Source organism: Oryzias latipes, chromosome 16 (assembly GCF_002234675.1).
Source record: "Oryzias latipes chromosome 16, ASM223467v1".
NCBI classification, from domain to species: Eukaryota; Metazoa; Chordata; class Actinopteri; order Beloniformes; family Adrianichthyidae; genus Oryzias; species Oryzias latipes.
Window position 1 is genome coordinate 3,733,196 of NC_019874.2, and position 25,866 is coordinate 3,759,061.

Consider the following 25,866-nt stretch of genomic DNA (forward strand, 5'->3'; position numbering starts at 1 on the left):
GATGGCCCCACAGGTAAACAACCCGCTGACCAATGACTGATAGGTGAGTCCCCAGACAAACACCAAACACCCAGCTCTAAAGGTGCTGATGAATGATGGAGACTCCTTTTAGTCAGAGGGGACTGATAAAATCTGGGAACAAAGGTAAAACATCCCTAGCCAGAAATGCCATGCTATAACATGCTATAACTATAACTTCCAAAGTTATATTTGCTCCTAAGATTTCTTTAAAACACAGACTCACGTAAGATTGTATTAGGATCAAACGTCAAATGAAGGAACCTTAGAGCGCAGCGAGTTTTAGTATTAGTTTGAGGTGTGTTTACTATAAAAAAATTACTATTTTTATTTAAATGACAAAAAAACAACAGTAAACAAACAACTATATATATATATATATATATATATATATATATATATATATATATACATATATATATATATATATATATATATATACATATATGTTTTTTTTAACCTTTGTTTTTGAAGGCATGAATGGCAGAAGAGACATTTTATGTTGTGATCTTAGTAGTAGTAGTAACCTTTTTAGTTTGGACAAGTGAAAACAAGTGTAAAATAAAAAAAGACAAACACGAGACAAAAATTAGAAAAAAAAACAAGAAAATTATATAAAACAAGACAAGACAAAATTATATAAACACAAGTCCAAAAGGGAGTGAGAAGAAAAATCTTATAAACTCTCACCCCCTTTACCTTAAGTGCTTTCTTTCCCAACTAAATCCAGTACTCCCACCATCAAAGTCCAGTGCCCTACCCAAGTGTATATTCGGTTACAGCTGCACATGTAATTCTCATTTCCAAAAAACATGCAAAAGAATAACAAAACGTATTCTCAAAGTATGCAGATTTATAAATATTGACTTTCTGTATTTTTTTGTTATTTCACATATTTGTCCATGATCATATTTCTGTATTTATACTTAAATTCTTTTATGTTTGGACATTGTTTCAAGCATTTACTGGTTCTGTTCCACAACTTCACGCCACAAACTGAAAAACGAAATCTCTTTTTATTTGTACGTGCTTTCCCTAAAATTGTATTTTTCCTCTCTTTTAATAAACAACCTTTGGATATTCGTCGGTAATAAATTGTTTACTAGATCGTAAAATTTGAGTAATTTTGATTGTATGAATAATTTATTTGTTTGCTCAAGATAATTGACTTTGTGTATGATTCGTATTGCTCTCTTCTGAAGTACTGAAAGTGAATGTAACGTTGTTTAGTTGTTCCCCCAAACCTCTACACAATAAGAAAAATATGGTAAAACCAATGTACAGTATAAGATGTGGAGTTATTTGTGGTCCAGAACCAGTTTAGCTTCATTCAAAACAGAAATATTTCTGGATAGTTTAGTTTGTAAGTAGCTAATATGTGCTTTCCAGGTTAGTTTGTCATCAATTATGACCCCAAGAAATTTATTTTCATAAATTCTTTCAAGTTTCACCCCATTTCTGTGCATGTCAATGTTAATATTTTTACCCTTATGGTGACCAAATAACATCATTTTTGTTTTACTTAAATTTAGTGAAAGTTTATTTACATCAAACCACAGCTTCAGTTTTTCCATCTCCTTCTTAACAATTTCTATGAGTTGCTGCAGATCATCCCCATCACAAAACACATTTGTATCGTCAGCAAATAAAACTATCCGCAATCTGTTAGAAACCTTAAATAAATCATTTATATATAAAATAAACAATATTGGTCCCAGAACCGACCCCTGAGGGACACCACAAACAATGTCCAAACATTGGGAACAAGCACCTTCAACCCTTACAAACTGCTTTCTGTTGCTCAAATAGCTTCTGATCCAGTCTAGGACTAACCCCCTAATGCCATACCATTCCAATTCATTAATTAACATACCGTGGTTAATTGTGTCAAAAGCTTTTTTTAAACCAATAAATACCCAGATTACATGTTTTTTATTATCAATTGCATTTGTAATATTTTCTATTACATTCATCAGGGCCAGTTATGTTGATCGATTTGACCTGAACCCATACTGTCCTTCGTCCAGTATCTTGTGCTTTTCAATGAAAGAGTTTAATCTGGTTATGAACATTTTTTCCAGTATCTTTGATAACTGCGCTAACATAGAAACTGGCCTATAGTTTGTGAAGTGAAGCTTGTTCTCGGTTTTGTACAATGGTATAACTTTTGCTATTTTCATTTGATTAGGAAATGAACCTGTTAAGAATGATAAATGAAAAATATATTCTAATGGTTTCAGAATTCCACTGATCATTGTTTTCACCAAAGCCATATCAATGCCATTAACATCAGTAGAGAGTTTACCCTTCATTCCTCTCACGGTCTTTAATATTTCATTTTCAGTTACTGGGTTAAGAACCATTGAACTGGGATTTCTGTCAATTAATATTTGCACATCCTTTCCAAATGTTCCTGGATCCGGGATTTGTTTTTCTAAATCAGGTCCAATGTTTACAAAAAAATCATTAAATCTTTTAGCAATCTCTTCCCTTTGATCTATTTCTTTATCCTTACTAATAAAGTACTTTGGATAGGAGTCTTCCTTGTTACCCCTTTTTAGAATAGTATTGAGTATGCCCCATGTTTTTTTGATATTACTTTTGTTTTCCTCTAAAAGTTTTCCATAATATTTCTTCTTGCATGTTCTTATGATCTGCGTTAACTTCTTTTTGTATTTTTTACATTTAATTTCTGCCTCTTTTGTTCTCTTTTTTTAAGTAGTTTTTATAAAGAGTATTCTTTTTCTAACATGCATTCTGCAATCCATTTGTAATCCATGGACAATGGATTACAAATGTTTATCATACAACGAACCAAATATCAGCAAAAAATACTCATAAGCCTCATCAACAGTTTCTTTTTGATAAATCACATCCCAATTATGCTCAAGTAGCTCAGCTTTAAATGCATTGATGGAGGTTTCTGTTTTAATTCTTCTGTATCCCATTGAGAAATGCAACCTGTGGTTAACATATCTACTGTCATATACTGGGAAAACTGGAAGATGGTCACTGATTTCATTAATTAGCAACCCATTAACCGTTTTATTTTCAATATCATTGGAGAATATATTATCTATTAATGTTAGACAACTTGCAGTTATCCTACTTGGTTGGTATTAATGTCTGGTATGGTATTAATAAATTCTTCAACTGCTTTAATCTTATGAGGATTCAAAAGGTCAATGTTAAAATCCCCACATACAAAAATTACCTTATTTTTATCCACAAACATTTTCTCCATCCAGTCTGTAAACATATCCATATTTGAGCCAGGTGTTCTTTAAATACAACTGACAACTATATTTTTTTGATTTTCTTGAGGGATTTCGATTGTTAAACATTCAAGCATATTGTCAACAACAGCTGTCATGCTAGTCACTACTCTGAAATGCAGAGTTTTATCCACATATAGAGCAACTCCTCCACCACCTTTGTTTAGTCTATTACAGTATCTGAGTTCATAACCCTCCAAATTAAAGTTTTCAACTCCCTTCTCTGCATTGAACCATGTTTCTGAAATTGCTATCACACTAAATCGTTGTGAAAAATTGCACCAGTATTCCTTAATGTTATCTTAAGGAGTATGTTGTTGTTGTTGGGAATGAAACCAATCATGGGGGGTCTGACTTACTGGCATCCCAAAATAACTGAAACAATGTTTAATGTGATACATTTGGCTTTCCCAATAAAAGTTGTCAATAAAGGAATCAAAACAGCATGTTTTCTGTTTCATAGAGCTCTGAATCCATTTATTCTCACAACAATTTAAAAACTATATGTTTATCAAGTTATTTTTTTTCTACTTTTCTGCTTTTAAACTGATCATGGCAAAGCAGAATGCAAACACAGCTTAAAACCATCCCAAAAAATGTACAAAATAAAAAATATCAAAAATAACAAATGAATTTTAAGAGAAAAAAACATATCTCCTTTTTCTTAAAAATAATCTTAAACAAATATATAGATATTTGACTTTTTTGTGTTTCGTTCTAAATCATTACATTTCAGTAAAGACAAATGCCTGAAGCTCATTTTGGAGATAAAATGTACATTTTATGAAATCCATAATTAACAATGCATAAATGCAGGATCAGTGAATCATGTCTGATGACCATACTGCGAATTAAGCAAGTAAATTAGCATTCATTAATATATATTCCATTCCATGAGATGAGCAGTATTCATAATGAATAAAATTAATTCGTTACGATTCCTGCATAAAATGTGTTTCTTCGTCAGAAGCTCATCCATAGGAAGGAAAAAACAATAAAAACATGCTTTTACAGTAAATCTAACCAAATTCCCCACAGAAAATCCACTGGCAGGGCACGAGAATTGTGTCCAATGCGTCAGAGCGTGACTCTGCTGTGCGCTGGATAGCAGCGGACGCGCTCTGAAGGAGGCGCGCAGTCCAGAGCACGGAGCCGCCTGCAGCCCATCCTCTCCTCTTGTCTGCAAACTTCAGCCAGCGATCTCTTTCTGCCATTTGGAAGGAGGGCAGTTGACAGTTTGATGGCTCAGGAAACCCAAAAGCTTGACTTGGGGGAAAGGAAAAGCATCTTTGTTAGGATCGTGGAGAGAATGAGAGAAGAAGAAGGCGCTCCAAGGATGTTGATGAATGCTTGAGTGTTTTCTGAAAGGTGCACAGAGTTCCGGCCTCCAGCTGTGATGGAGAACCTCACTATGGACAACATGACCCTGGAAAATAACACGTCGATGCTCGACAACCAGACCCTGGGAGTTTGGCACGACTACTCCATCGAATACAAGGTGATCAGCGTCCTGCTGGTGTCCCTCATATGCGGGGTGGGGATCGTGGGGAACATGATGGTCATATTGGTGGTCCTAACCACCAAACACATGCGGACTCCCACAAACTGCTACTTGGTGAGTCTGGCCGCAGCTGACCTGATGGTACTGACGGCCGCCGGGCTGCCCAACATCACCGACGCGCTGCGCGGACAGTGGGTGTACGGTTACGCGGGCTGCCTGGGGATCACCTACTTCCAGTACCTGGGGATCAACGCGTCCTCCTGCTCCATCACAGCCTTCACCGTGGAGCGCTACATTGCCATCTGCCACCCCATCAAAGCGCAGTTCCTGTGCACCCTGTCCAGGGCGAAAAAGATCATCATGCTGGTGTGGGCGCTCACCTCCGTCTACTGCGTCATGTGGCTCTTTCTGTCCGACACCAAAAAATTAGTCTACGACAACGTGGTCCTGCTCACCTGCGCCTACAAGGTGTCCAGGAGCCACTACCTGCCCATCTACTTCACGGACTTCACCGTCTTTTACGTGCTGCCGCTGCTGCTGGCCACCGTGCTGTACGGGCTGATCGCCCGGATACTTTTCCTGAACCCGCTGCCCGCCGATCCAAAGGGCGCCAGCAGCCACAAGTGGAAGAGGGAGGCGAGCCAGGCGGGAAGGATGATAAGCGCCAGCTCCTCCAGCAGCACCACGGCTTCCTCCCGCAGACAGGTGGGCCCCTGTTTGTTTGTTCACTTGATATGTGTAATGATGTGTGGACATCTGATCTCACACCCAGCTGGAGAGAAACAACCACAATTGAGTTTGGACTTAGTTTATTGCTTCTATTTGGGTTATGATCCCAAATAATAACACCAGCAGAATGAAATGATAAGGAATTCTAAACGGATTGATTTGCACAAACCATTTGGCCCTCGTGTTTTTCAGATCAATTTAAAATGTAATATATATTTTTTTTTAAATCCTTTAAAGTATGTTTCTACTTTGAAACCTTTGCTTTTGCTTAGATTGCGTAGTGTATAATCAGCACATCAATCACTGGTTCAGGACTTGTAATTTAAATGGAAACAAGCATCCGTGCTGTTCCTCAGAAACAAGCAAGAGTGTGAAAATAATATTCTTAAAGCTAACTTACACATACAGCAGCTGTCACATAAATAAGGGGTTTATATGCTCAGGATTAATGACATTTCAAAAGTAAAATTTCACCGATATTTAAAGCCTTTTTTTGGGAAATGTATTTTTATTCAGCTATGGTTAAAAAAGGATCAAAAGTTGAAAAGTGTCCCCTATTCAAAAAGTTCAGTGGGACCAGAAGTCCAAACAGAAAACAAATCCATTAAGTCTTATACAACTTTGTGAAGTTTGCAGAGATCTAGCAGCAGCTCTCAGAGAGCAAAACAATCATGAATCAAGCTCAGTGGTAACGAGACACACCTGACCTGACAGACCTTAGAGTTCAGTAATTCTCCTCGTCTGTCTCAACAGGACAGAATGAGGATTGAATAATGGTAGACAGAGCAGAGTTAGACAGGGGGATGTTACACAACCTGCAAAAGTCCAGCATTCACATTAAAGGATGAGGGCTGCACAGTCAGCAAAACGAAAAAAATGGAGGAATCCATATGTTTGATAGAGACGATACGAACTTTTATTGTAGAATTGTTGATATATTAATGTTTTACCCTGCAATTATTGTGGATACTTCTTATGGCAACTCATCGCTTCATATTCACTGCAGGATTTCCAGCACTACAGACAATGTCATGAGTTTAGTAGAGCATGAACATGGAGGAACAAGTGACACAAGTGATATGACTTCAGCTATTCAGGACACACACACACAATAACAAGCCATGAATTTAACTGGGTACCTCTGAATATCTTTTGTCTTATTTTCAAAGTGTTCCTTGTGTAAAACCTGTGTCATTGTGTAGGTTTTAGTTTCTGCATAGCAGCAAGGGGTTCATTAGAGATTCACGTCAGAGATGAGGGCAACCTGCTTTCCATCACCCATAAATGAGCTATGTTTACATGCTCTACCCGTTGCTTACTGCCCCTCACACCCCCAACTTAATATGCAACAAAATATCGGAGCAATCCAGGCGTACAGTTTTTAGCCAGATTCAAGCTCAGATAAGGAAAATAAAGTGGATCTAGTTGTTTTCAAGCGGACGCATCAGAATGGAGAGAAGCAGGGCGCTTGTGGCCCACCCAGCAAATTCTCTATGTCACGAATATGCTTTTTTTAAATTTTTGTCTGCTCCTGATTCACAACCATTTGAATAAAAAATACTCAAATGTAATTTTAAGCTTAATTTTGTTACTATGTGTTCTCCGTCATCAGGAAATTGCTTCCAAAAACACAATTGAGGGCCTTTAAGTAAGTGTGTGTTTTATTTTTAAATTTCCTTAGGGATTATTAAAGACCTATTTTATTCTATTCGATTCTATTCTATTCTATTCGATTCTATTCTAAAAACAGGCTTAACATAAGCCTGAATGCTGTGAAGGTTAAAACAGAAACACAACATGTGCTCTCAGGTAGATCGTGACAGGGGACGTTTGGTTATCAGATTAAGCAGGACGCCTCCCTGGAATGACAGGAGGTGGGGTTGCCTCAGGGAGCTCCATGTTTTGTTGGATGATTAAAACCCTTAACCCCAACACAAATAAGCTTTGGGCAGTTTCTTTTTACTCCAGTCAGTTGGACCTACAGTTGCATGTTTTTGAGAGTTTAAGGTTCATTGTGGACACAAGCAGCACAACGCTTCCTGCCTTTTAGCTGCTGTAGGGACTTTAGAGGGGGTGTTTAACCTGCATCACATCTTTCTGCATCATTAACAAGGACCTCTTCATCCTTAAAGGCGTGAGAATAATGAACTAGAATCAGAGCAACGAAGGGCTACAGTTTGGCTTATTGTATGCATTGTGTTATCTTTGTTGCTGTAACCCTCTAGATGAGTGCATGTACATGTTTTCCTCAATAAACCTTTGCTGCTATCTTTGCTTTTTGCTCTTTTTGAGTTCTTTGAGATAAAGCCGTCATGAGAAATGAGCTCAGGTATGGCCTGGCTGCATGCAGGAACAAAGACGCTGTGATGGAGGGGCCCATCCTCAGAGACGGTGCATGAGTGAGAGCGAATAATTTGCTTTTCTTCTGAGGTTAAAACACATCATAAGTACTTCTGCAGAGTATGTTGTGTGCTGTTAAGTCAAACTGTGAGTGAGTTTATGCTACTTCACAATGAAGCAAGCAAAGGTAAATAACGTCTAAAAAGACTGTCTAGCTGGTTGGAAAAGTTCTTCATGTCAGCATGGGATTCTTTGAATGAACCCTGGCTTGAGAAACACATCATGATTATTCTAGAAAGTTGCACCGGAGTTCTTTTCAAGTCAACCAAAATCCACATTTTCAAACGGGCTGACATGGGTTCACTTGTTTGGATTTAACATGGGATGAGCTGAGATTTCCCACTTTTCCAACTAATCTTTGGTGTATTTATCAAATGAGCTTAATTGATGTAGCTTCTGTCTCCAACCAAGTCAACCTTAAAAAGTCAAAACTCTTTTTAAAGAAGGTAATTCATCTCAGACCCTTTTCCGTCTTTGTGCTAGAAACATTTTATTTTGTTTTTCCTTGTCAGACATGAGCGAACAAAAGAAATTTAAAGATTAATGATTACATGCATACATGTGATAACATATTACCTTTAGCCCACTAAAGAACGATTTTTAATGAAATATTAGTTATTTTTGCGAGCTCACAGTCATGATTCGCTAGGCGAAGCAGACCCAGATGCTGGAACCCGGAAGGAAACACAGGAGAGTAAGATGGCGAATAAAGGGATTTATATTCCTGGATGAGGATCAGAGGGTTTGTATGTTTTTGGAGGATCTTTGACAACGTGACGATTCTGGCGGGAGTAGTGCCTTGGAGCCTTGGTTTGGCTTGGAGTAGTGGCTTGGCTGGAGGCTTGGATCGTGGATGACGATCAGACTGCTCTTGAGGAGGTAAGACCCAGGTAGACACTCGTGGTAATCTGTCCTGTAGATGAGGCAGAGAAGCGAGGTAAGCATAAGGTATGAGCATAGAGAGCATAAAGACAAAACTAGAGGCCAGGCTAAGCACCATAAGGGTCAACGAATGCTGGAGAAGGATCTTCTTAGAGGGGAAGGGGAGGAGAGACTGCCAGAGGCACCATGCCACTCACTCTCCTACCCGAAAGTCAGAAAACTTGATCTCTGAGGCACCGTCTTTTGGCAGATTGTCCGCGTTTTGCCCACACCCTCTGAACTTTTGCAAAGATGGATGTGCATACTGTCCATAAAAGGAAAGAGTTTAGCCGATCACTGCCAGCTTCTGCGGCAAAAGTGGTTGTTTGTGTTAGCCGGGGGGTGGTCCTGGCAACGTAGACTCTTCTTGGAAGGGGCTGTTCCTCATTTATATATGTATGAATGTGAGAACCCACTCTATTTCGTGGATTGGGAGGGGCTGGTGCTTATAGTGCAGGTTCTTAGAGGAATGCTTAGAAATGCATGAATGGATCAAAAATACCACTTTGGGGTTTCTTTTTGTGATAATTAACATTATAATACATCTAACAACTCAATAAGTTTATGTTTTGTTACATAGGCATTCTAAATTCAAATTTAGAAACACATTCTCTGCTCAGTGGGAGGACTTAAAATCGATTTTGCAGAAAAAAGGAATGATGAATTCCTGTGTAACCCTTCCATCACAAAAACTGTCTCAAACAAAAGCATGAACGCTAAAATGATGTCCATTTTAACATTGGGAGAAAAACTACTCTGCTGTGAAACTTCAAATATCTAGAAGAAGTTTGGTATATTGCTTTACTGCCTATATCTCTGTCAAAAAATCAAGGTTCAGAACAAGACTACATTTAAGTCTCCTACTGCTTCGTTGGGTGTCCAGCTTGTTTCAGCTATTGTGTGAATTTGAGTTTTTAATCATGAAGACTGCCAGTCCATGATAAATATATTCTCCATGTTTTCTTTTGTTTGAACATACAGTGGAGGAAATAAGTATTTGATCCCTTGCTGATTTTGTAGATTTATGCACTTGAAAATAAATTGACAGTCTGTCATTCTAATGATAAGTTTCACTTAAACATTTATGTAACAATCTATAATCTTAAATTCACTGAAAGCTATTGAGTCTTTTCCCATGTTCGAGAGTCAGCGTTAACCATTTTGTAGTGCTGTCCGAATCTACAATTCCAAAATTGAGTGCCCTATAAATTTCTCAGAAGTCTCTGTGAATAACCAGTGCCAGTGGTTATTCACATTGCCAATACCAAACTAAACCATCCAAATGTTACGGTGCCTAATTACTAATGAGGCTACACGAAATCCCTTCATACATTATTGTCAAATCCCAAATTGTATTCTCTTAATGCACATCATTATTTAGTTTTGACTTTTTTTTTTTACAACAAGCCTATAGACTTTAAATAAATCAGCTTTAATTATGTAAGTGCATGAAATATCTAACATGCATTATTTTGAAAACCATTCTGGCTACAATTTTTTCCCCTATGTAACCATACAGTATTTTTTCTTTTCCAACAAACTTAAAAAAGGTAACCTGCCCACCTGTTATTAGATTTAGACATTTAGGCAAAACAGGTGAATAATTTGAAAGTTCTGTTTACTGTTTGGTATTGGCTCTTAAAAAACAATATTTCCTGGTAGAGTAGTCAACATTTTACTTGATGTACTGGAGTAAGTTCTCCTGTCTGAGTGCATTTTCTGTAGACAAAGGAGAAATAGGGCGTATGCGGGTCTCACTTTTGACAGGAAGAATACATTTCCACAGACCTGATGGGATGGCAGAGAGATAAAAGCCAGAATGGTGTGAGATTGATGGTTGATGGCAGTGGACTTGGTGTAAAAGTAAATTCATCTGTATCGGTCTGTCTGCAGAAGATTGACAGTAATGGAGTGCTGACAGATCCTCCTTGACAGAAACGGGAAATGGGAAATGAAATGGTACTACATGTCTTCTTTGTGAATTTAATAATTGATAATTTAGTTCTTATTTAGCCCCCCCCCCCCCCCCCCACTCCTATTTTTCAGCCTACAGCATCTGTCTGTTAAACTGTGAATACTTGAGCTGGAAATAATAAAAGTATGTCTAATTTACTGCCCTCTTGGGTTTTGATACATGTCTCTTTACCTTCTCTCCTGCACTGATTCTTTAGAAGAAAATGTCAATTGTGCCAAAACTGCAATGAAATTATGGATGACCTTGTGAAAGCATCACCACACAAGCCTGCCTAACCCTTGAGCTATCCTATGGGGCCCCGATGACCCGATCCTTCCAGTGACGTGTTCTCCCTACCATGACAAAGGTGGATAAAGGTGAAGAGGATTTCATGCAATCCATGGACACCAGTGAAGATAACTAATCACTGTAGGGTCCAGATGACCTCACTCCCAATGTTAGAGTGCCTAGGATAGCACAAGGGTTAAGATGATTCAAATCAAAGCGTTCAATCTGTTTTTCTTTGTTTAATTATACAGACTTAAATCAAGTACATTAATTGGCAAATTAACCTTTTCTGCCACTTAAATTAAATGTATTCACACCTTCTGCTGTGATTTTTTTTTAATGCTGAACACATATTGTCCTCATCTACACTGTTCTTGAAAACAGGTAATGGGGGGTTAGATGGTGTTTTTGTTTCTTTTTATATCGTTATAAGTTTGGACAATATTTTTTTTAAGTGACTTTAGTTTACAGCCATTTGCTTTTAATATCAACTTGGCTGAATGACACTTTGGATTTTAGCTGAACATTTTGGAAATGTTTAACAACAATAAAGAAATCTATTTTATTCTATCACACCACTAACTGATATTCAACAAAAATGTAATTTATTGAAAATTAAAAAATGTTTCTATTTTTACACATATTTTAGTCATTTACTTTTTTTAAATTTTCCTAACACAAAGTATCAAACAGCTGTGAGGATGGAGAGAAAGACGAGAAGAGAGAAAAAGAATCAGGACAGATGGAGGAACGAAACAGGTTGGTCTTATGGTGGACGTTCAGGGCAAAGCCAGTTCATACCAAGTCAGTCATTTTCAAATGGTATCCTTCATTTAAAAATATGTGCATTAGCAAGATGTTTAATTTATTGAAAACTTGAAATAATTGTTGCTTGGCCATATGATTTAGTGGAGAAGACCACAGGCAAGAGGTCAAGGAGACAGACGTGAGGTTGGTGATGCATCTGAAATAAAAGAGAGCAGAGATGACTTCAGGTAGGAATAATTAAACTATTAAAGTCACAAAAACCTAGATGCTCATTCTGGTTTAAACTTCTGCTGACCACCTGTTCACTTTTTTTGGGAACACAAGTGCAGACATACTTGACATATCAGTCCCAACAGAGAAGAACGAGGAGAGAGGTTCAGATGATGATGATGATGATGATAGAGAAGAACAGAGAGGAACAGAGAAGAGGGCTGGGGCAAGGCATTATTCAGGAGGGGTGGATGGGACGTTTATTATGTGCATTTATGTCTGTGTGTGTGGGGGGGGGGGTAATGTGGCCGCATACCCCTATGAAATTAGATAGTTGTGCCCCTGTCCACAGTGTAACCAAACTTCTAACCAACAGCCCTGCCCACAACTCAGAGACTTTCCAATGAAGTCCTGCTGTTCTGCAGAAACCATGCTCTAGAAAAACAACACAGGTTTTTTTATATTGCCTAAAAATGGCATAATCATAATAAAAGGATCACTGGGAACATTAGAAGTAGGTCTTTAAGTCTAAAGAAATCACAAAAGGTTGAAATAGTTACACAAATATTAATAACATATAATTAAATAGCACAACATGTCTACTGACAAATTATTGTTACAATTCAATATAGTAAAAAAGTAGAAAGATGAAAACCAAGAAAATTAACAATATCAGCAAAAGCTGGGAAGTTAAACAGTAAAAATTGTGTTACTCAAGCAAAGTTCAATTTTGTTTTGAGAAACATGCAACAGTAGCTGCGTTTCTATTGACTATGAAATCACGCAAATTGGATCTGCGAAAATAAACTTGCTACTGGAAATACGACAATTTAAAAAGAAAAAACCCATTTATCAAAAAAAAAGTTCTTTCACTTGGAGGAGGTGCTTTTTGAGGTGTATCGAAATTAAATTATTTTGCAAAACTGCAATGGAAACACTTTTTCGAATTAAATGAGCCACATGACCACAGCTCTTTAAAAGTTGAACGTGTCATGTAAAATTGTTGGATCCACAGCTCCTCTATAAAACCACCAAGCCCAATTACCCTAAATTGCTTTATCCGTAGCCGCTCCCACGTGAAAGGAGCTTGCCGGTCCGTGGCCTGTGTGCGATAAATCATCAATCCATTAAAAGGTGACGATGAGCGCTGGTGTCTTGAAATATGAATGTATCTGCTGGAAATCAAAAATCCCATGTTTTTGAATGACTTATCTTGTGAGTTGGTTGGTGTTTATTCACAAAATTACGATTTCATGGAAACAGTGTCATTATGAAACTGTGTTTTTTCAACGTTTCTAGAATTTCGATAACGTTTTGCGCATATGTGTAATGGAAACGCAGCTAGTGGTAAACACAGAACTGTTTGGAAGATGCTAATTTTGTTTTTTTAAAGTAATTTATTTTTTATCTTATCATATTACTCTTGTTAAAATAACAAAAACAAAGTTACCAGGATGATTTTTAAACCTTTATTACAAGTACAATGTTTCCCCCAAAATTTGACTCTTTCCCTTTTTTTAATTTACCATTACACAGCTTAACATTTTAGATTATTTAGCAACTGTATTTGAGACGGCAATATTCTAGACCAGGTGTACACAAAAATCAAGGGAGCCTACAAAGCTGCAGCAGCCCCCCACCTGGGTCTATCGGACCACATTTCTCTCCTAATGACCCCATCTTACAGACTGGTGGGGTGCAGAAGCAGAGCCACCAGAAAGACTGTACAGGTGTTGAGTGAGGAGGCTACCACATCTCTGCAACATTGTTTTGAGGTCACAAACTGGGATGTGTTTGCTGAGGAGTCTGACCTTGAGGGCTACACGGCTGCTGTACTGGACTACATCAAGTTCTGTGCAGAGGAAATGGTACCCATCCAAACCATCAGAACCATTCCCCAACCAAATGCCCTGGTTTAATGGAACAGTGGGGACACTGCTAAAGGCCAGAAACACCGTCTACAGGTCAGGAAACCAGCTGGTATACAGCACAGCCTGGAGGAATCTGAGAAAAGGAATTAAGGAAGTCAAAAACAACTATAGACAACGGATAGAGGGAACCTATAGGAATAACGACCCCCGCAGCACGTGGAGAGGAATCAGATCTCTGACTACAACAGAAGTATCACACAGGTCAGTCAGGACAAGGATCTCCCAGACACACTGAACCTCTTCTTTGCTCGCTTTGACAAGCAGCAGGGAAGGCCCCAACCTGCTAGCAGGATGCAGCCTGAAGGGGACCCAACACTCAGGCTTGAGCAGCACCAGGTGAGATCCACCCTGGAAAGGATCAACACTGCAAAAGCAGCTTGACCGGATGGGGTTAAAGGCCGCCTATTGAAGTCCTGCGCTGACCAGCTGGCTGGCGTGTTCACTAACATTTTCAACCTCTCCTTATAGCTGTCCACAGTCCCCACCTGCCTCAAATCCTCAACCATTGTTCCTGTGCCCAAACACCAAACCTGCTGTCACAACACTTAATGACTACCATCCAGTTGCCCTCACCCCGGTGATAATGAAACGTTTTGAGATGATCGTCTTAGAACGTATCAAAGATAACATCCCCGCAAACTTTGACAAACATCAGTTTGCTTACCGGGCAAATACTTCTGCAGATATCTACATTTCTACCACACTTCACTTCACACAGCCCTGATCCACCTGGAGCAGCCAAACACTTACGGCAGGATGCTCTTTGTGGACTTCAGCAGCGCATTTAACACTATGATAACCCTCAAACTGGTCCACAAACTCTCTAATCTCCGACTATCGTCCACGCTCTGTTCATGGATTAAGGACTTCCTCACCAACAGACCTTAGAATATCAGGATGGGGAGCCGGACATCTGACACCATAATCCTGAGCACATACACCACAAGGCTGTGTGCTCTGTCCAGCCCTCTTCACACTCTTCACTCAGGACTCTGCTCCCATCCACTCCTCCAACACTAATGAAATTTGCGGATGACACTACAGTGGTTGGCCTCATTACTGACAATAACTAGAACTGGTACAGGCAGGATATCCAACACTTGGAGGAGTGGTTCAGCCAACGATCTGGTCCTCAATCCCACCAAAACCAAGAAGGTCATTATAGACTTCAGGAAGACCAGGGGAACGACACAACCCCCATTCCACATCAGAGGTGAGGATGTGGAACAGACTGACTCCGTCAGGCCCCTTTTAACGCACATATCCAAGAACCTGACATGGACACTGAACACCTCCAAACTGGTGAAAAGGGCCCATCAGAGGATGTTCTTCCTGAGGAAGTTGAGGAAGGCGGTTTTGGCTCCGGGACTTCTCAGACAGTTTTACAGGAGCACCATGGAGAGCATCCTCTGCCAGGGCTGTATCTAGAGTGATACAGCAGCTGCACAGCAGAGGAGAGGAGAGACCTGTCCCGGGTGGTGAAGACAGCACAGAGGACTGTGGGAGCTGAGCTCCCGGACCTGGACGTGGTGTACAAAGAGCGTCTACACAGAAGAGCACGGGCCATCAGCATGGACAGCAGCCATCCTGGACATCACCTGTTTGTGCCACTGCAACTGGGCAAGAGGTACCAGGTTTTAAAAAAAAAAGGACAAACAGACTGAGAAGCAGTTTCTTTCCCAGAGCTGTAGTCTCAACTCCCCCCCGCTTTCTACCTACCCCTGACTCAAATCTTCTCCATCTCAGACTTCCCTCAGTATAACATACCACTTAATGTGCAGTAACACTGTTTAGTTATTTATTTTGACATTTTACTTAAACTTCTTAACATACTTTTTGATTTTTATATCTTTATATTGGTTTTTATTCTTTTTATGCCTACTGTTTCTTTTTTGACAGAGTGCTATCGGAAATTTCGTTGTAGAAATACAATGACAATAAAAATCTTTGAATCTTTGAGACCTGGGCTACGTTAGAAAACCCACCCAACTCCCTAACTACAAAAATTGCCAATCTAGTGAGTATCAATTTACACTGGTTTTTCGCAGAGACTTCTGGGAAATTTCTAGGGCACTTGATTTAGGAATTGTAGATATTGAGAGCCCAACCACTATACAGTGCACTTAGTAGTGAGTAGTGAAGGATTTCAAACATAGCCCTGATATTTTCAAAAACAGAGACAACTCAGCGCATGGTCACAGTGATGTGGTCAAAGACACCAATAAGATGATTGGGACCTGTCTGTATAGAACAGGGCTGGGCAAACTACGGCCCGCCTCCATGTTTGGTCCGGCCCACTGAACAATAACAGAGACCCATGTTTTTGTTTTGTTTTTTTAATTTGGCCACACGATCAAGACGTGACATTTTATTCCTCCTTCTGCAGTCTGTGCTCCAACCTGAAACCCTGTAAAATCTCTGTCAAACAGAACAGAAGACGGTCTTCCCTTTCTACGTCGCAGTTCATCTTTCCCGGTTTAGCTCATTCTTTTAGAGCCATTATGCTGCATTTTTTTAACAGCGCACCGTGTTCTGTGTCCTGATTGGCTGGAGACCCTGTCAATCAATCTCCTCCGTGCCGTGTCTCCTGTAAAGAAACGCGGAGCTTTTCAGATCTACAGAAATCGATCAGTTCTTCATTCTAAGATCCTGGACCTAATATCTCTGAAGGTTTGAGAATTTAAACAAGAGAAAATGGTGAAAATGTTCATGTCTGTTTGAGAAAAGTGTATTTAGGCAGTGAGGAGTTTTTCTGCCATAAACGTCTGTAATCAGACTCCGTGGATTTCACCGATCAAGGTTATTTTTAGAACGTAACTCCTGCGATAAACAGGGAACTCTGTACTGGTGAAAAGGTAACGCAGATTCAATTTCAATTCAATTTTATTTGTATAGCCCAAAATCACGACAACAGTCGTCTCGATGGGCTTCGAAGTAAAACATGAAATCAAAAGGATCACGAATACAAAGAGTTCAATAGAAAAATACTAAAATGAACTAACAAACTGACTAAGCTATACTGGCATCCCTGCCCTTAGACCCCCCTTCGCGGTAAGGAAAAACTCCCCAAAAAAACCGGATTCCGGAAAAAACGAAGAAACCTCAGGGGTGCCCACATGAAGAAGGGATCCTCCCCCAGGACGGACAGGCGATTTACCAGAAATCTTAGAGAAGAATTAACTTATCTAAATCTACAACTACATATATAAAGTCCAGCAGACGAGCTTCATCCAGCCGTGGTTGTGGGGACAGTCAAAGGCGCGAGTCGAGCCGGAGACAGGAACCACAGCCAGGTGTAGGAGCAGGAGCAGAGACGAGGTACTCGGTCAGGTACAGAGCAGAGACGAGCCAGAGATGAGCCAGAGGCAGGATCCACAGCCAGGTGTAGGAGCAGGAGCAAAGGCGAGGTAAACGGTCAGGAACTGGAGCACGGATGAGCCAACTGGAGTCTGGAAGCACTCCCACTCCCCAGGAGGGGAGAGGAAAAGAGGGACAATACATGAATCGCACTGCACCAAACAGAGGCATGGAGAACTAAATGATAAATTATGATCAAGAATAGAGGAGAGGAAGGGTAGAAGTAAAAAAGGAAAGAGGACAGAACCCCAGTGCACCATAGTTACCCCAGCTTCAACTTCTAGCAGCCTTTTAAAAGAAATAGTTATTAAGTTTAATTTAAACAAACTAACATTAAGTTAAATAATCTCTGAATACTAGCTAGTCTGACAATAAGCCTGTCCAAAGAGGAATGTTTTCAGTCTAGCTTTGAATGTAGAAACTGAGTCGGCCTCTCTTACATGAGCTGGGAGTTTATTCCATAAGACAGGGGCTTGGTGGCTAAACGCTCTACCTCCAACCGTACTTTTACTAATTCTAGGAACCACAAGCAGTCCTGCATTTTGCGAGCGAAGTGTTCTGATTGGTTGGTAAGGGACTATGAGGTCCTTAATATAGGACGGGGCCATTCCATGTAAGGCCTTATAGGTTAACAGGAGGATCTTGAACTTAATTCTAGAATCAACTGGGAGCCAATGGAGCGAAACTAACACAGGAGTGATGTGATCTCTTCTGCTGGTTCCAGCTAACAATCTAGCAGCTGCGTTCTGAACAAGCTGGAGACTTCTTAAGGAACTCTTAGGACACGCTGCTAACAAGGAGTTACAGTAATCCAGCCTCGACGTAACAAATGCATGGATGAGTTTTTCAGCATCACTCTTAGAAAGTATATTTCTGATCTTAGCAATATTTCGCAGGTGAAAAAAGGCAGTTCTACATGCCTGAGATATGTGAGCCTTAAATGATAAATCCTGGTCAAGTAAAACCCCAAGGTTTCTAACTGTGGAATTAGGGGCTATACTTATGCCATCCAGGGAGACTATCTGAGCAGACAGAGCATCTCTGAGGTTTTTAGGACCAAGTATAATGACCTCAGTTTTTTCTGGGTTCAAGAGGAGGTAATTAATTGTCATCCAGGTCTTGATGTCACTGATGCAGGCGTTCAGTTTCTCTATCTGGTCATTCTGGTCAGGCTTCATGGATAAATACAACTGCGTATCGTCGGCATAACAATGAAAATTAATGCTGTGTTTCCTGATTATGTTTCCTAGGGGTAACATATAAAGCGTAAACAGGATCGGTCCCAAGACTGAGCCCTGTGGGACTCCATAGTTGACTCGAGTGCACTGAGAGGAATGGCCATTTACATTAACGAACTGATACCTATCAGACAGATAGGATTTAAACCACTGGAGAGCAGATCCTCTGATCCCTAAGCAGATCCTCTTGATCCCCAGATATATGCGTAGCTGCAGCAGAAGACATAGAAATTAGCTTTTCATTATTAATGGATGAGAAACAAATGTCCCTCGAAGTCTTTATTAGGATTATGATGAGACAGGATCAAGTAATTATTGTTTTTATGTATCGGTATATTTTTCCAGAATTTTTGTCATTGAAAATCATAGAGAGTGTTATTTGGTCATTGATTTATTTCATTAAAGCATTTTTATTTTATCAACCCTTGTGCTATCTTAGATGACCCCACCCTTTCATTGACGTGTTCTCCCTACCATGACAAAGGTGGATAAAGGTGGAAAGATTTCATGTAATCCATGGACACCAGTGAAGATCACAAATCATTGAAGAAAAAAGGTTCAGAGCACTGTCTAGTGGGTCTAGATGACCCAACCCCCAATGTTAAAGTGCCTAGGATAGCACAAGGGTTTCAAGGATCATAAATGAATGAAACTTTATTCATACAGCACTTTACAACTCCTTGAAGGTACCAAAGGGCTTCACAATAAAAAAAGAGATCTAAAATAGGGAACAAAGGTTTTAAACTAAAAACTCTAGAATATTCTGTTTTAGAAAATAATTTTCAATCCAGATGTTTTCATCTACATTCTATGTTATATCATTCTAACTCACAAATCTGCTTGTGGTCCGGCCCTTCTATCGAATTTCAGAACCCAATGTGCCCCGTGACTTAAAATAATTGCCCACTCCTGGTATAGAAGGATCTTGCTCATTTCGTGCAGGTCACTCATAGGCTGAGATGTTTTAATTCATGTAGCTTGACATTAACATATATTCTGCCGTATTTCCTAACCCCAAAGGTTTCTTCTGTCCCATTTCACCAATCTTTATTGGTGCAGGGTCAATCTCCTCCACCTCATAAAGAGTGTAAATCTGTTCACCTGGGAGTAGGCTGGACATATACAAGCACTTTCATTAGATTTAGAGACAGGGATTGATCGCTGAGACAAGATTGCACTAGCTCTTGACGCATACAGCTTTTTGAAAAACTAGTTACAGAGATCTGTTTGGTTCTGCTTCTGCAGAGGTTTGCAGAACCATGGAGTCATCATGCTGTTTCCAGTGGTCCCTTAGTCAGACATGTTATTTGACAAAGTCTGAGTCTACTTCTTCTGACATAGTGAAACAAAAGAAAAACTTTCCTTCCTCACAATGACATGCAAAGTCGATTTCTAAAAGCCTTTTGAGCAAACAAGTCTTTCGTGTACCTTCCAAAAAAGACAGGCTAACTGGCTCAGACTTTGTGGAGCAGTGGCTTAATTAAGATTGAAAGATATTACCAGGTGATCTAAGTGCTTTGCCTGTGCTTTGAATTGCTATCTAGCTCTTGTCTCCTTCAATCTATGTCAGAGACAATATGTTTCTCTACCAGTACTTTGTTCAAATGGTCCAATCAAAGAAAAAATGTGAACATATTTGGCAGTTGGGAGCTACACTTTGCAGCAATTCTGTATAATTTACTGAATTCAGAAGGTCTGATTGACGGACAACCCCCCCCCCCCCCCCACACACACACACACACAGAAGTCAGTACCTAAGATGAAAGACTTTTGTCTGCCAATAGCTTTCACATTCCGTCTGTGTTTCTGACATGTTTGGACAAGTTGCTCACACAACAACAGGTTAGTAATGCTGGACAGCAACTTCGAGCTGTAGTTGTAAGGTCTGTAAGGGGAAAGAAGCAGTTCTTAAAAAATCACCCAGGCAATGTAGTGATAAAGACTTGAGCTTTCTGGTTTTTGAATGAGAGTAATAGGCTCCACCCTTATGAAAGAAAGATTTATTGCATATCTTGGAATTCATATCAGACGGTATATATTAAGAAAAATATTTCAATATATCAGCAACTTATCTGATTTAAAATATATCGTAATATATGAATTGATAACCTATTTCATTTTATTTATTCATATTTATTTAAAATCCTTGGTGTGCAAACAACTGCTTGTATATCTGTTGAAATAGATTTCTGTTTGTTAGACAGGAATTCCATATCAGACTTTCCAATCTACATTTTTTTATTATAAAGAGATGGATGGACCAGATATGGCTATGTAATAATTTATATAACTTAAATGATTATTTAAGGTATATTATATGATATATGCCTGTTTTGATATATAACTTATGTAATATGATATTGTGACCAATAGGGATTTGGTTCAGGGGCGTAGTGCGGTATATAAAGAGAACAGGTGTGTGTGTAGGATGTAACACTTGGCTGTTCCGGTTTTGCCGTGTGTCGTGGGGTTGCTGTTAATGGTATGTGTTTGTTTTCACATTCTTATATATTGTGTCTAATGTTTCACCTGTTTCTTACTATTTTGTATATGTCACATTTTTGTATAGCATCTTCTTTTGGTTGCGGTGCCGCTGTTTTGGTCTGGCAATATTAAAATAAAAGGTCTTGAACCTTTCTTCATTGTCTTCACTCTCGTTTCTGCCGTCGTGGCACGCACCTGCGGAGGTACGGCTACATTTGGAGCTGTGAGCAGGACCGTTGCGTCACGGAGTGGTGGCGGTCGGAGTCTGATACGCAAACCAAAGCAGCAGCTCGTTCAGGTGTTCGGCTGCTGACGTCATCACTGGATTCCGGGGATTCCCTTTGCCGCTGTCGTCATGGAGGAGCTGCGAGCGGAGCTGCAGGCTTTGAAGGACCGGATAGCTGTGGACAAAGCGACCATGGACGCCTTGCGGAACATGAATGACGTGTTGACTGAGAGGTTGCGGGAGCAGGAAGCTTCACCCACTGAGTCTGGTTTGTCTGCGCGGCGTCCCAATTGGAGCAGCAGGTGGTTCGTCATCAACTGGGCCGAAGGACAGTGTCATTTACCTCCCTAAGGAGAAGAAATGCTGCACTTTTTCCGGGGGTTCATGTGCGGACTTTTACGAATGGCTGGATGAGATCAACTCGGTGTTAAGTTTCCATCATTTTCAGCAGAGCGAGAAAGCGATAAATATATATGACCATCCTGGGGGCGAGGGCCAAGCAGGAAATAAAATACCGGTCTTCCGCAGAAAAGGCCGACCCGGATTGCCTGCTGGTGATATTAAAAGAAATTTATGAACAGCCATCTTCGTTGACTTCCCTGCAGAAACTTTTCTTTGACAGAAAACAACGTGACGGGGAAACGATGCGTGAGTACTCGCACGCGCTCATTGATGAAATTAACCGCTGTGAGGTAAATTACACTTGTAGTGATTTTGCCTTGCGGGATCAGTTTGCTGAGAATGTGCGGGACTCGATTCTGAGACGGGAGTTAAAGCACATCATCCGCCAGGATTCCACCATCTCGTTTTTTAACCTGCGGAAAGAAGCTTTACTGTGGGAGGATGGGGACGCGACTGCGTCTTACAGCCGACGTAGAGCTGATGTGTGTCAGGTTGATGGGGAAAAGGAGTTCCAGAATGTAAATGCAGTTACAGCTAAGAAGGTACTGGATCCAACTGCAGAAATGATCAGCGTTATGAAGCAACAACAGCAACAAATTACTGACTTCGCTAAGAAGGTGTCAGACTTGTCAGTAGAGATTGGACAGACAGCTGGTCGGGGGGTCCAACCACGGTCCGAATTGGAAGGTAAACCCATCTGCTTTGGGTGTCAGCGGGCGGGGCATGTTGCTCGTCAGTGTAGATGGAGAGCTCCGGGTAATAAGACCATTTTCGTACCGCGTAACGCTTCTGGTCGTGGCAACTCCGTCATTGTTAGCGAGCAACAGGGAAACTCTCTGCCCCTTTGGTGATGAGCCCAACTACAGGAGGGGATGCGATGGGCTCTGAATCAAAGAATTCTGATGCACTGGAGATTGAATGTCTAATTGGAGTTTGTCCCACTGTCGATGTTTTCATAGGTGATGCACGGGTGAAATGTCTTTTGGACACTGGTTCAAATGTGTCAACAGTTATGGAGTCATATTTTAATAAACGTCTTTGAAATATTGTGAATGGCTTTCACTCTGTGCCGCAAATGGTTTAACTATACCTTATTTGGGCTATTTTGAAAGAGATGTACATGCGTTTGGTGTCACCATAAAAGGCAGAGGGATCCTTGTGGTCAAAGATCCTGAGACTAACCTTATGAGGCAATGTAAAAACACTGTCCCCTGCATTTTGGGGATGAACGTGATTGTTTTTATGAACGTCACGGTCATGGTTAGGAATCCCTCAGTCATTCAGTCCCTGATGCATGGCAAAATGCCTTCAGAGATTGCCAGTCTCAACAGGCTGGTTCAGCGAGCACTTATGTTTACTCCACTGTTCCTTTTACTTATCCAGCTGGTGTACTGTGTTTTGTTCCAGTTGTTTGGCCACTCCTCCTCAGATGCTTTTTCCCTTGTGGAGGCACTTAGCGTGGAAAATGGGGGTTTGCCAGGGGAACTGCTTGTTTCCAAGGTTTTAGTCCCTATAGATAATGGCCATGTGGCCATTCCAGTGCTTAATGTCGGATGTTCAGATGTGGAGCTTCGGCCTCAAAGCCGGTCCTGCTCATTTCACTGTGTGGATGTTTTGCCACTTGGTAAAACTGGCATCAGCTTTGAACGTGTTAGTCCAGGAGAGGAAAGGGTTTTGGTACCGGTGCATGTGGGTGTGAGGACTGAACAGCTGACTGTGGGATCAGAGGTGGGCAATCTTGACCTCAAGGGACTTACCTTATGTAGCCCGGTCTTAAAAGAAGAAAAAACAGTTGTTCATTTAAATAGTATTTGTTATAAAAAATATCTATATTTGTTTAAGTTCTCTTTAGATAAACAGTTAAGTTATCTATGTAAAGTTAAACTGTTGGCAAGGAATTTATCTAAAGTATCAGTGTTTTATTATTTTTCTTAAGTTACTGTGAGTGTATAAAGGGTGCTCAATGTGTTGGCTAACCTAATTGGATGTCAGATTGTCTGTCAACGGATTCTGTGAGTGTTATTGGTTGGGTTTTGGATTTTAATCCAATCACAACATTAGAGGGCGGGACAATTGAAAAAAGTGTGTGCGTGTCGAACAGGCTACGTACAGAAGCTGGAAGCGTGGTTCAAGTTTCGGCTTGATTTATATTCTCTGACGGTGGTGGATGCAGAGTTCGCCAAAGGAGTTCAGAGCATATGAAATGCTGCTGAAGGTAAAGCAGTTGACAACATTTGTGTATGTAATTGCGCTGAGTTTTTACGAAGCACATGTTGTATGAGAGGAATGTTATATGTGACTAGCATGTAACTTGTTAGCAGCGGTTATTCTGTGACCCAACGTTACGGTAAAAAAAAAGTAAACGGTGCTAATGTTGTAAAGTATAACAGTTATTAAACACACTCAAACTGAGAGTTTGTGTGAGGATATTAATGAGGCATTTATGTGCATTGACTGAGGAGCAGGACCAGGACGCGCTCTTGGGGTATTCCTGTGGGCATCAGACGGAGATCCAGAAAGTTCCCGCTGGGACCCGGGTTGTGTTCAGTCAACATTGAACAAGAGTCCAGTTCCAGTTTGGGTCAAGTTCCTTTCCCTCACTCATTTCCAAGTCAATACACCAGAATCCGCACTGACTGAACCAGGAGGTTGTGAGTACAAAAAAAAAAAAACACTGCACGTGCTTATTTTGTTTTGCTTTCTAAGTGAAGCGGTCAATACGTTTTAGACCTCAACGCTCCCGAGCGACGACACAGGCCTGCAACGGGTATTTTGTTTATTTAAAAAGGGACATTTTTTGAGTTTGTAAGTGTTTTTATTTTCCCATTTTCTTGTGGATTTGTGAACTAAGATTCATACTTTGTTTTTGATTTTTGTATTTGTTTTAATAACTAAATTTTCAGTTTATTTAAACGACACTTCTTGTCTGGAGTTTTTGAAGGTGTTTTTCTTGAAGTTTGGAGACGGTAAACGAGGAAAAGTTTTAAGTTATTAGATTTGAAGTATGTTTGGAAATTATTTAATTTTGACAATAATCAACTACAAAACACTTAGAAGTTAAAGGGATTTGTGACGGCACCAAACCATAAAAATCACACCCAGGGCCCCGCCCATAGTATTACAGTATTTGAGTTTTACCGTTTAGTTTATTACATGGGACGGGCGCTACACTTAGAACAGACCAAAAAGGTTAGGGAGCTTTTGGAAAAACATGAGGATGTTTTTGCAAAATCAGAGTTAGACCTGGGAATCACTAACCTTATAGAGCATGAAATCCCTGTCCTGAATGATCCCCCCATAAAACAGTGTTACACACAGATTCCCCCTAGTCAGTATGAAAAAGTCAAAGCACACATTACTCAGTTGTTGCAACAGGGCATCATCAGCGAGAGCAGTAGCCCATATTCTTCTCCTCTTGTTATAGTGCACAAGAAAGACAGTTCACTTCGACTTTGTGTTGACTACCGGCAACTAAATACAAATACATGAAAGGATGCTTTTCCTCTTCCGCGGATTGGTAAGTCTGGATACTCTTCATGGGGCAAAATGGTTTTTTACCCTCGATCTGGCTAGTGGGTACCACCAAGTGGGAATGGCTGAAAAGCATCTCTGCAAAACAGCCTTTTGTTCGCCATTTGATCTACTTGAGTTTACACGCATGCCATTTGGGTTGTGTAATACTCCTTGGACCTTTCATCGATTAGTGGAGCGGTTATTTGGTGACCAGAGGTATCAGTCCCTTCTATTATATTTGGATGATATAATCATCTTCTCCTCTACTTTTGAGCAACACCTAGAGTGTCTTGATCTTGTGTTTTCCCGTCTAAAACAGTACAATCTTAAAGTCAGACTACATAAGTGTTCCTTTATGAAATCTGAAGTGGCATACCTTGGACATTTGGTTTCAGCTGTTGGAGTAGCCAGAGATCCCGACAAAATTAAAGCTTTTGTAGAATGGAAGAGGCCAAGCTGTTTAAGAGAATTAAAGTCCTTTTTAGGCTTTGCAAGTTTTTACATGAGGTTCGTGAAGAATTTTGCTAACATGGCAGCGCCTCTCCCTGCTTTGGCCTCATTGCTATCTGTAAACAAGGGTTAGTCGGCCCACAAATGGGTTTCGGCAATTATGGGAGGCTTTTCAATGTTTGAAAAAAAAACTCACTTCAG

The 25,866-nt window shown here is 40.2% G+C and overlaps 1 protein-coding gene and 1 long non-coding RNA gene across 2 annotated transcripts in view; both read left to right on the forward strand.

The window, feature by feature from the left end:
* The first annotated feature begins 4,653 nt into the window (after positions 1 to 4,653).
* trhr (thyrotropin releasing hormone receptor) overlaps positions 4,654 to 25,866 on the forward strand; it is a 36,258-nt gene continuing 15,045 nt past the window's right edge. Inside the window, 1 exon segment of the mRNA NM_001204790.1 lies at positions 4,654 to 5,499. Coding sequence (NP_001191719.1) covers positions 4,690 to 5,499 — 810 coding nt within the window. The 5' untranslated portion in view covers positions 4,654 to 4,689.
* On the forward strand, positions 23,624 to 24,620 carry LOC110014814. The gene is made up of 2 exons (XR_002289812.2): positions 23,624 to 23,917; positions 24,162 to 24,620. It is a non-coding gene; the product is annotated as an uncharacterized LOC110014814 (long non-coding RNA).